At 37.0% G+C, this 12326-nt stretch overlaps 1 protein-coding gene across 1 annotated transcript in view; it reads right to left on the bottom strand.

The window, feature by feature from the left end:
• klar (klarsicht) overlaps positions 1-12326 on the bottom strand; it is a 1195270-nt gene that overhangs the window by 672475 nt on the left and 510469 nt on the right. Inside the window, exon 8 of the mRNA XM_067157231.2 lies at positions 11882-12080. Coding sequence (XP_067013332.2) covers positions 11882-12080 — 199 coding nt within the window. The remainder of the gene's footprint in view (positions 1-11881; positions 12081-12326) is intronic.

Here is a 12326-nt window from a genome sequence, read left to right as displayed (position 1 = left end):
TTGTGGTGTGCCTTTGTGTAATATCACAGGTTCTCGGAAATTTATAATGTCCAATAATGGACAAACTATATAGGTATTATTAATTTACTTATTCGGAACAAATATTTCAGGTTCCCTATGTGAATCAACGTCTATATCATCTGCTGGCCAGGCAGGCTCCAATTTTTTGAAAATGAGACAAAGACTCGCATAGTGCATTGGCACTGCCGGTGGCTCCAAGTAGCGTATGCAGTGGCCTCTACGGTATGCACTAGCCATGCGTCTTGGTAGGTGTGCTACTTACCAACTGATGAACCCAAATTAGCACAATAGGTCAAATCGCTGGCACCAGGTGTTGTATACAAGAAGCACGATACACAAAACACAACTTGAAAGTTTATTTTCTTGCCATCTTTTGTATAATACATAAAAATAAAGGAACTTGAGGTTTTATTCTTATTGTGGAGCACACACACTAAATAATACTGTGAATAAGGTTGCTCTCTGAACAAGACGTATTTACATTTATACAACTTTGGTCCTATATGTACAATTATGTCTACACTGACTATGTAGAGTGTCACTAACATGTAAAAGTCTTTTGATAGCTATTGACTATCTAAGGTTTGGAAGTCTGGCTTGAACGTAATGCAAAGTTTATTCTAGCAGAATGCTATATGGAGTAGGCTAAGTTACAAGGAAGGCGGTAATCTTGAGGTCGTTGTTAGTCTGGAGGTGAGACCTCTCGATCAGAGTTCAGTCCGCCTATTCAGTCCACATTTTCAAGAGGGGGTACCTCCGTGTCTGACTTATGGCATAGAGCTGATCGCTGGACACAGCTCACTGCCTACAGCAGCGCAATCGACACATTTAAAGATAAAAATTTCATGATGTTCCATATTGAACTGTATCACAATTAAATTGAAATAACAAATAACGTAGTTCAACCTATTCAATACAAATAAATAAGAAATGTAGATTTACATTCCTATTTAATTAAAAGCGGAAGCGGTACCGGTTTTGACCCCAATCCGGGTCATCATCAGCCGAATAAAATGCAGAAACAATGCATAGGTAAATAAGAAATTAAAGGATGAGTCTTTCACAAAACAGCTGAAGAGGCAATATACGATAATGGGGATTGGCACTGTGGATTTTAAATCGTAAAATCTAGAAGAAGTAGGTCAGTCACTTATATGAAGTAAGGCACAATCTTCTGAATAGTAGCACAACACACGCAAAGTTCGGCACAGTCTCAAAATGTTTACAAGAATAGGTGAACAGTTAATGAGCCAGCCTGCATATCCTATCAGGCGTGAAGTCACAACACAATTTAAAAAATATGAAGTCCCAAAATGGTGTAGAAGTCGAAGACGAGTCGCTTGATTGAAGCAAACTGCTAGCTCCTGAAGATCAGCGGAACATATTCAATGCCCAGCAAGAAAAAAATCATTTTTAAATAACATATTATATGAAACACACCTAGAAATTGCTAATCTTCTCCCAAGTGCACAATGAAACCTCTTCCTAACTCAAGTTCATAATAAATTATTTCATGAATTGTCAAACCCATATGATAAATCGGCCTATACAGATTTCACCTTAACAGCTGCGATAGTACATACATTGGACAAACAGGGAGATCCTTTAAGGTTAGGTATAATGAGCACGTCAACGCCATTAAATATAGGAGATTTTCTGCTATAGGACAACACATAAATGACTATAAACATAGTTTTCATGACATCAATCATGACATTGACGTCGTAGAAATATTGGGAAAAGGGCCCTTACTTGATATAACAGAACAATGTTTCATATCATTGGACCAGTATTTTAACCCTAATTATAATCTGAATGAGGTATCCAAAAAACTCACAATATTGTTTGACACGCTCATTTCAGTGATCAACAATCTAAAAAGACCGATAAATCAACCAGTACACAAAATGGTGTGCAATATGCTCATCTACCATCCCCTCCGTAATCCATGCCCTCCCGACCAATAATCTCGCATTACCGCGATCCCCCTTCCCCTACATCATATGCTCCACCCTTCTTCTAGTACTCGTAGTCGGTTATCTGCCTTTCCAGTAGACAGTTCCTCTCTGGCTTTATTCTCGACAACGTAGTGCTTGGGGTGAGTTTCTATTTAAATAGAAATAGTGCCTTCTCAAAACTTTGCTATTCTTATGCTAATACGTAGTATATATATCTTTTTCCTAGGTCCGTCTTGGATTGAGATATTTCTAGAACCTCAAAGACCTTGAATGTAATGCTCCAAGAAATTCTGCTTCACCAGTCCACTCCTGTTAAGTCAATCTATATTTTAAGAACACTAGCAAGACGGAACATTACGTATATGAATATTGCACAACAACATTATATAATGAAATAAGAATTTCATTCTATTCAAACCCCAAAACAGAGTGAACTTGTAATCAATTCTAAAAGGAACTGTTCTGCCCACTAAAAATCTTTACTCAAGGGACTTCTATAATGGACAAATAATGTTTCAAAGTCTAAAATAATATCAGCCGAACTTATCATTTTACTCGATTTGTTGTTAAATAACCAAACTGCATTAACGCAAGGCATTGAGTTACCAAAGACTTATACTGTAACATATCTCTACACCTAGTATAAATAGGTTATTACTGTTTCCAATTTGATAATAGGTCAACTCATTTTAATACATGTCAGTTTTAGGTATTTTTGACCAAAATGCACAATTGCTTTTAAACGCCTAGCAGTTATTAAAATTCTCAAAGATTGAAATTTTTTTGAACTGGATGCTAAATCAGCATTTTGTAATATTTAAAGAACCTGACAAAGTTTTAACTTTAGTCAAAAATTGTATAGAAGTAATAAGTCATAATATGTTGCATATAATATGCTACCAATTTTAAACTCAAGTTTTAAGGACTACACCAAAAACTTTTTTAATAGTTATGTAAGAATATGGTCAATTTTTATATATATTCATGTTGTATGTTATGTTAATATTGTACTTAAGCCTTGTCACAAAGTTTCCTATGGCTGATGATGGCATACAAATAATGCCGAAACCGGTCCCAATTTTTTGAAAGGTAATAAATTTGTGATGTGTTAATGACGTCACATTTTATTTGTATTGAAAAGGTGGACATAATTATCCTCAATTTATAGTGCAGAACAGTGATATCAAGTTAGTGTGGTGAACGTTTAAGACGTGTTGTAAGTTGACGTGTCTCTTGGCGAGCAGAGTAGCACTCGAGCATGTGATAGTGGTGTTACTCGAAAAGTTTTACAGAGTCCGGCGAGAAATATAATTTACAGTGTGTATGGCTTTTTAAGGAAGCTTTCAAATATAGAAGTGCATGAGAACACAGACTTTTCTCAATGCCAGGAGCTGACGGCTCAAGCTTGCAGTGTGAGTGTACATACCATGTCCAATATTCTTTCTCAGGGCAGAAGGAATACTGAAATAGGGAATAAGCCCATGTTTAGATCATCGGGGAAACATTGCACAGTTCAGAAACATGCAGCAAATTTGGATGACTTTGAAAAGTGTGTTTCATGTCGAATGACAATGGAGAATTTCCAATGGCTAAGAAATTGCTGTACTTGATGGAGAAAATTAATTATAAGAGCTCCGTATCTTCCATGTCTATGGTATTGAAATCCCTCTGTAATACCGGGAACCATTTATTTAACCTTATAAAAATGCTACTAGAAATGCTACTGACAATGTCATGCGGTATAGATCACGTTGTATCAAATATTAACACAGTTTATCATGGACTGAATACTGCGTTCATGAGTAACAGTTGTATGATATCTTATATGAGATAATCCTCTAACTGCCTCATGTTGTAATTTTAAGCTTTGATTCTTCTTCTCTTCCCATACATGCGGGGTCGACGTTTCTCACAAGTCATTTCCATTTCCCGCTAACCCAAACAGCATTTTCACTTAACTTATTTTGCCAGAGATCATGTCACACACAATCCATCCCTCTTCTTCTGAGTCTACCTCTGTCCCTACTACTTTCCACCTCCATGTCAAGCATTTTCCTTCCCACACAATTTTCATCCCTGCACTTAATGTGGCCATACCAGAACAATTATCCTTCTTCAACCTTTCTAGACCTTTCAGTTGATATAATGCTGCCTCATATAAAGGTGTTCTTCATGTGGTCTTTTTTCGTAATCCCACACATCCATCTCGGCATCTTCATTTCAGATACGTAGGTCGAGTCATAAGTCATGGCAACTATTTTTTTTCTCACAAACAGGAGACAACACGGAAAATCTAAGATATGGTCGGGCACAGGGGTTGAGCAGTGTGATGATCACCCGGTCTGCAATGTGTTAAAACAGAGAGGCATTTTCCTATTTGTGAAACCCACAACCTGACTTGTAACCCCATTTATCATCATATCATTGCCTACTGTATATCTCACAACATTATCGAGGTCATTTTGTAGTTGCTCAAAATCATGTAAGTTATTTATTACTCTATACGGAATAACATCATCTGCAAAAAAGCCTTATCTCTGATTCCACTTCTTTCACCACCATCATTGTCCCACTCCAGTCGCCCGGGTGTGGTTAACAAGCCTCCTCCACACCTTTCTGTCCTTCCACTTTTCTTGCTCCATTACTTCCACCACATCAAATCCATCTTCTCTAATGTCCTTCCAAATCGGATCCATCCACCTTCTTCTCAGTCTTCCAACTGGTCTCTTTCCCTTAACTTCTCTTTCCAATTCCCTTCTTGTATCCATTCCTTTCCCATTCTTTTTATATGTCCGAACAACCTCACTTGCTTTCTGCATCTTCTGCACTAACGGTTCTATATTTAGTTCTTCTCTGATTTTAATACAGTTGAACCTGACTTATACGTGTATCAAGGGGAAGAGAAAAAACTACTTGTAACTCAGAATTAGAAATCAGACTTACACAATACATCACATATTTACTGAAAAACCAATGGACTAGACCTACATGTGTAAATCCTTGCAAGTAATAAATACATTAAGACAGAAAATATTATTTTGAACTTAGTCCAGCCTTAAAGAAATCATATAGTTTGGCTTGTTTCACTTTTCTTGCATTAAGAGTATAAACCTCCTTTAGGAAACTTAGTAATAAATTCAAAGCATTTTCACTACAACTTTTCGCATTGATGTAACGCCTACACACTTCGATTGCAGTTAACACTTTACTTAGTTCAGATGTCAAGATTCAAGAAGGATCTTCTTCTGTTCTTTTTCACTTTAATGTCCAGTTTTCCAACCACTCTTCCACTGGATTCATATTCAGTAGGTTTTGTTTTCGCACCATTAAAATACCTCAAATTCTTCGATTTTCCTATCACAAGTGGAGGAATTTTGTCAGATCCATCTGCATTTGTGGCGAGAAGTACTGTTACACGAATTTTACTTCTCTTCCCTCCATGGCATGAGTCACCCTTTCCAGCTAATATTTTATTAAGAAGGAGATTGTAGAATCGGCCGGTCCCATCACAGTTGTAGATGTTTGAAGGCTGATAATTGCTTATGGTGCCCAGCAGAACCTCTTCTTTCCAGTGTTGCACCGTGACGTCCGCAGATTTTGAGTCACCTCAAAGTATTCTCCCTGTGATTCCATGACGATCTTTAAATCCTTGCAACCATCCTGATGAAGCCTTGATGAGCAGTGATACTCATCATTTTAGCTAAATCTATCGCCTTTGCCTTCAGCATGTCTCCACTAATTGGTAGAGCTGCAGCCCGCGTTTTTGGAACCATGTGAAAAGTGCTTTCTTCAAATCTACGTACCATCATTCCTGCTGACGGCTGCGCTTTGCTGATTTTGAACCCAGTTTTAAGAACTCATACAAAATAGCGTTTCTTTTACTGATGACTGTACATAGTGTGGTATAAGCATCCCCAAGTCTGGAGCGATTTGGGTTTTTGTTTTATGTGGATTAGCGTCCACTTCTCGTATAAATTTTCCTTTTTCTGTTCTCCATGGCTAATTAAAAGCAACTGAATGACAAAACTGCTGTTCAACAGTAAACACCAGACACCGGCATTATGGACATTTTAATTCTCTGTTGTTCCCACGAAAGAAATTCTCACGTTCAAACAAATTTACTGTATTTTCTTTTGTTTCCGCACCAAAACCGCCCACTTTGCTTAAAATGTATCTTAAATCTTTGACTGTGTGTCAAAAACAACGAAGGTAGAGGAGCAGAGAAGGGAACTCGCCTTTGTTAAGCCGCCAGTAAGTAAGCTGCAACAATGTCACTCGGCGAAACTCTTTGTGTTCTGTTTCAGCACCTAAACCCAATCGCTCTACTTCTGCCTACGCTGACAAAGAGGAAACGTCGTAAATACAGTAGTTTATTTTTAAGAAGCACGTGCTCATTACAATTACGCAAAACTCAGTTATATTTCACTGACACTTAATACGTATAACAGCGAATTACGTATAAACGGATTACGTATAAATAAGGTTTAATTAACACGATTTTAAATTATATTTTGCCGGGACCTGGGGCCTGTTCCACAAAAGTATGGTGTTGTACATTACAAGTAAATTCTCTAGTAACTTGTACAAATACCAGAGTTTCTGTTCCACAAAAGAATTTTCTACAGTTGTACTTTACTACTCCATACTTACAAATTACTAGTGAATTTTTATAGGCGTGTTCCACAAAAGTACTAGTACTTGTAACTTACTAGCGAATTGAGAAGAATTCTCTACCAGTGAAAGGACAATAATATATAAATGTACTACTGCTATTTAAATACGCTTATTTTGGATACATTTTGATAAATATGTGGTCTAGCAGTAGTGATAGTGATGGTGATGAAAATGAAAAACTATCGTCTGTACAGGAAAAGAATAAACTTCCAGTTTAACACTGTATTTGAATACAATGAACGTTTTAGGTTAAGCACAATACAAGTGGAAGAACTTTTGATAGATATTGGCCATAGCTTAAAATATCCTACGAACAGAAATAAATCTCTCTCTGCTAAACAACATTTACTAACAACATTACATTGGCTAGGAAATGGTGGTCAGTACCATGGTACTGCAGATATGCTTGGAATGGCAAAATCTTCGGTCTGTGGTAGCTGCAATAAATGATATAAAATTTCCTCAAATTGTTTGTTGGCCTGAAAGTACTGAAAAAGACATATTCCAAGAAGGACATTCCTGGAATCATTAATGAGCAGAATATCTCTTACATACGTCCAACTTTTCCCCTCAAAAGCTCCATGAGCTTTTCCCAAGTCAAATATTTCCATCCAACCATTTATTTTGTCATGTTTTTTCAGACTCTCGCTGAATCCACCGAAACGAATATCTTTCCTACCTTCTATTTCCTTCAAAATGAATAACTTTGTTTCTCTTGACATCATTTTAACAATTCATGCAGAGTTTGCAATTTCGTAACAATTAAGTTTTGCGGCCGAATATCGTTATTAGCGGCATCTGATTCCTAATGACAGACCAAGGTAGGTATGTTAGACTCTCGTAGAACATACGCGAGGATCGCGAAAGAACAGAATGGGTGATAATAACGGAGTAATTTCCTATCATCAAAGAAATAAACTGAAAAATAACATCGTAGCATTGAAAAATTCACAGGAATAGTAGTTATTTCAATCTTTGCTGCATAAGTTACAGTAAAATACGATATTACGATAAATGAGGCAAGCATAACCTAATTCAACGAATGGAATACGAAGATAAACAGCTGATTCATGATATGACGTAGTATGTTTATTGATATGTCGTCACTTGTAAAACTTGTAACAATTCACTGGTAATATACAAGAGACTATCAATCTTTTGTGGAACAGAAATGTACAACTCCATACATTACAAGAACCCACACTAGTAACTTGTAATGTACAAGACCATACTTTTGTGGAATAGGCCCCTGAAGGATATTACGTACAAATACGAATTACGTAGAAAAGAGTTACGTATAAAGCAAGTTCAACTGTATTTTGAATTCCATCTCTTCTTGTCTTTTTAACCAATGTTCTTAAAAATGTCATTTCTACTGCTTGGATCTTACTATCTTGTCTCTTATTAGTTACCAGCGTTTCTAGTCCGTATGTTACAATTGGTATGAAATACTCTATATAATGTTAATTTCGTTCTCTTGGGTACTTTCTCATCCCATAAAAGCTCTCTGACTTAAGATAAAATGTTGTACCTTTACCGAGTATGTTATTAACTTCAGGATTGATTTCATTACTTCCATTAATAATGCTACCCAGATATGTAAACTGTTCGACATTCTCTAACCGTTCTCCGTCTATGTTCACTTGGCTTCTTTTTTTCTCTATTCCACAGTGGATGACTACAGTTTTCTTTTCTACTTATTACTACTCCAAACTCCTTCAGATTTTCATTCCAAATGTCAGTCACCTTTGTACTTACTTTTCTACCTTTCCCCAAATCACAGTGCACTTCCTTCCTAGAGACCTTTTTTTGTATAAAATATTTCAGTCACCACTCCCACTTGTATACTGCTTTTACTCTCATGATACAACATTTTTATCTTGTTAATTATTGATTTTGGTACATACCTTTCAGTAGGCATTCCCATACATGTTTTCTCTTAACTGTATCATAAGCTTTTTCCAAATCTAAAAATACGAATATGATTTTCTTGTTCCTTTCCAGATGTTTTTCCATTATTGCTCGCACTGTAAATATCAAGTCTATTGTTGATCTATTCGGTCCTTCCTCTGTGTTTCTATTATACCCCTCAGTCTTTTGTCTATGACTTTCTCCATTATTTTTAGCCCATGTGATATATCTCTATAATTTTCACATTTCTTTGCATTTCCTTTTTTGAACAGTGGTACAATGCTTTCTTGTTGCCAATCTTCAGGTATCCTTTCATCCTTCCATATGGCATTGAGGGCTCGGTATAGCCACTGTAGTCCAATGCTTCCTGCTGCCTTAATCATATCAGAACTGAATTTGTCTTTTCCATTTGCTTTACCTTTAGTCATTGCTTTCACTGCCCTTTCAAATTCCAACAATGTTATTGGGTTCTCTTCTTTTTCTCCATCTATTATTTCCATTTTCTTATCTCCTTCTTCCTCCGAGTAGCCATCCTCATTATAAAGTTTTTCAAAATACTTTGCCATCACTTTCTGAAGACCCTTTTTGTCATATACACTATGGATCCATCTTCTCTCTCTAATGCCTTAATTTTTTCTTTTCGATTTTATTACTCTGTGTAATAGTTTCCGATTTCCTCAACTATCTTGCCCAATTTTGTTGGTAAACTCTCCCCAACATTTCTCCTTTTCTTCCTTGATACTCCCCTTTACTTGTAGTTTAAATCTTTTGTATTCCACATGTAACCTTTCTATCTTATTCTCATCCCTCCGATATGTTTTTTGCTTTTCCTTATCCATTTCTTTCTTCACCTTGTTCCTTTCTTTTATTACTTTTCTTATTTTCCTGTCCACCACCGTGTCTCCTTTCCCTTAAATTTTGCTTTTGTTTTTCCGCATACCTCAATTCTGCTTCCACAAATGTCTGTTTTAAATTGTCCCACTCTTCTTCTCCACTTCATATTTCTGTGTTAGGCAACTTCCTTTATATACAATCTTGAAATGCCATTCTTTTATCCTCCTCCTCCAATTCCCAAATCCTGATCTTTAGTTTCTTCTACAATAGAATTTTAGGGATTTTTACTTGTTTTAATTCCACAATTAATAATCTATGATCACCTTCCATACATTCACTGGGGATTATCTTTGTATTCATGACGTATCTTCCCCGTTCTTGGTCTGTTATTATAAATTCGATGAGTGTTCCATACTGTCCTTCCCAACTACATCGGCTGATCTTATGGCTATTCCTCTTCATAAAACATGTCCTCTTTATTATCAGGTTATTTCTGACACAAAAGTCCAACAGTTTCCCTCCACCTTAATTTCTATCACCATACCCATGTGGGCCCAGAACATTCTCATACCCCATTCTATCAGTACCCACATGAGAATTCAGATCTCCCATTATCATGATCCCACCTCCAACAATATGTGTTTCCAGTTCATTGAGGAACTCTTCTTTTTCTTCCTTTCTTCAGTTGTTAAATGTATCATGAACATACATACAAAGGGCAAGTCACACAATTCACTCTAACACTTCCCACAAATTTTATGGACGTTCTCTAACAGCACATATTTTCTTTTACATTCTAGATACCCATATTACTCAATCCAAAGCCATCAGCTCACAACCAGTTAAATTACACCAACTTATATAAGGAAGGTTCTCTCCTAATCACATATGCAATACTCATGAGAAGACATATCAATAGATGGCAAGAACTTCCATACCAGCATACATCAGTTTTTAAAAGTAGAACAAATTCAGCTGTTTTACTGAACGTGACAGCGTCACTGATTTGAATTCATATTTTATCGCAGAGTCTCTTCAAACATTTGACCAATTTGTGTATATCTGTCTGACAAAGCAGATCCTGCTCAGGTTTCACACCAAATGGTGACACGTGCTATTGTGATTATTAACAATTAGACACAGATCTATCATGTGAATTTGAATAAATAATGCTCTGTGTAAACTGCTGCAACTAGTACGCGGAGGTATGAAAGTGAATCTTGTACGAAGTGAGGTATGTGATGTGGACGTTAATGTGTGTTATTATTATCACCATAATTTAGAACTGTACAGGGTGTCCGAGAAGTCCCTGTACCTCTAGTTTCATACGTTTCATATCATAGTGGAGTACTTACATATAAAAACTATGAATCCAGGGAATCTGTATGTGCACCATCATGCCTTACACAGAGTTCTATCCGTCTCCAAGTCCTCCATACACATACCCATCAAAAAAATACGGTCTGCACAAGTGACGTGATGATATCCCGGCCCATACCATAAAATGAGGGGGGTTCCTTTCCAACTCTTGCATATAATGAGGGTTTTCCATAGACCAGTAGACCACATTCCTCCTATGTGAACTGCGATATATCCCACATTCATCAGAAAATAACACCCTTGAGCGAGACACGGCAGTTGGGAATTGTTCCCACAAAGCACGGCAGGCTGCAACTCATTGCTCCATGTCATTGTCAGATAATTCATTCACATGCATCGGCCTAAATCCTTTCATTTTCAAATCTCTTTTAATGTGGTCTTGAAGTTCAGCTGCTCTCTTGCGAATGGATTTCAATGGAGACGGCGGCACACGTTTCTTCCCGTGTCTTCTTACGTCCACTACACGGCCTGTCTTTGACACTGCCTGTAGCAAACGCACGTTTCTCCCAATCAAGCAGAGTAGCTTTATGAGGTGGGGGTTTACCAAAGTGATCTGTAAATGCACTCATTATCACTGTCATTGTTTGTCCGGTATGTGCTCGTTCGTGCACCCAAACAAACGCCACTAATCGCTCCTCAACAGTGTAGCTGTGTCCGCTCACGTCTGCCATGACTTAGCAACTGAAATGAGACTGACAACAACGCTAGCAGCAGGGATACCAATAAAACAACTATTGAATTCCCCAATTATACAAACTGAATTGTCCATGCCATAATATAACAAAATAATAATATGAAACGTATGAAACTAGGGGTACGGGGACTTCTCAGACACCCTGTACATATCTTAAATAGTATAAAATTTTTAATTTAATGTATTTCTATCTTGATATAATGTTCATGATACATTTAGCAGCTGAAGATCATCCCTGCACTCATAATGCACTTTTAAACGTAAATACATATAATTAACACTATACAAGTACTGATTAAGTGGAGAACCCCAAACCTACAATTGTGAACCGTTGAACTATCAATGCACAATTAAATTGATAACACAGTGCTAACACCTGAAATTCCAGCCTAACAAGAGCTATACCAACCTGCGTGCAGATCCGTCTTGTTAGGATCCACCTTACAAGGACTGATGAACTGCTCCAGATTCTCCCACTTGGAGTTGAGATGACTCACTCTCCACGATATCTCATCCTGCATCTCTGGATACCGCTTCAATAACCTGTTGGCCTGGTCGTTGAACATCTTTCGACGGTACACCTTACTCTGCATCTCCTCCATGCGAATCTGAAAAGAACGATTGAAAATACTTTATTCAATATAGTCCTTGCTTAAGGATAAGCATCCTGCAACTTCAAAGAGCATTAGTTAAATGCGACATATACAAGCTGCCTGAGCAGAGATAAAGTTTTTTTTTGCTTTACAATTAAATTGAAATAATAAATAACGTAGTTCAACCTATTCAATACAAGTAAATAAGAAATGTAGTGTTATATTCCTATTTAATTATAAGCGGAAGTGGTACCCGTTTCG

This window comes from Anabrus simplex, chromosome 13, assembly GCF_040414725.1.
Source record: "Anabrus simplex isolate iqAnaSimp1 chromosome 13, ASM4041472v1, whole genome shotgun sequence".
In the NCBI taxonomy this organism is placed as follows: Eukaryota; Metazoa; Arthropoda; class Insecta; order Orthoptera; family Tettigoniidae; genus Anabrus; species Anabrus simplex.
This window is presented reverse-complemented; position numbering and strand designations above follow the sequence as displayed.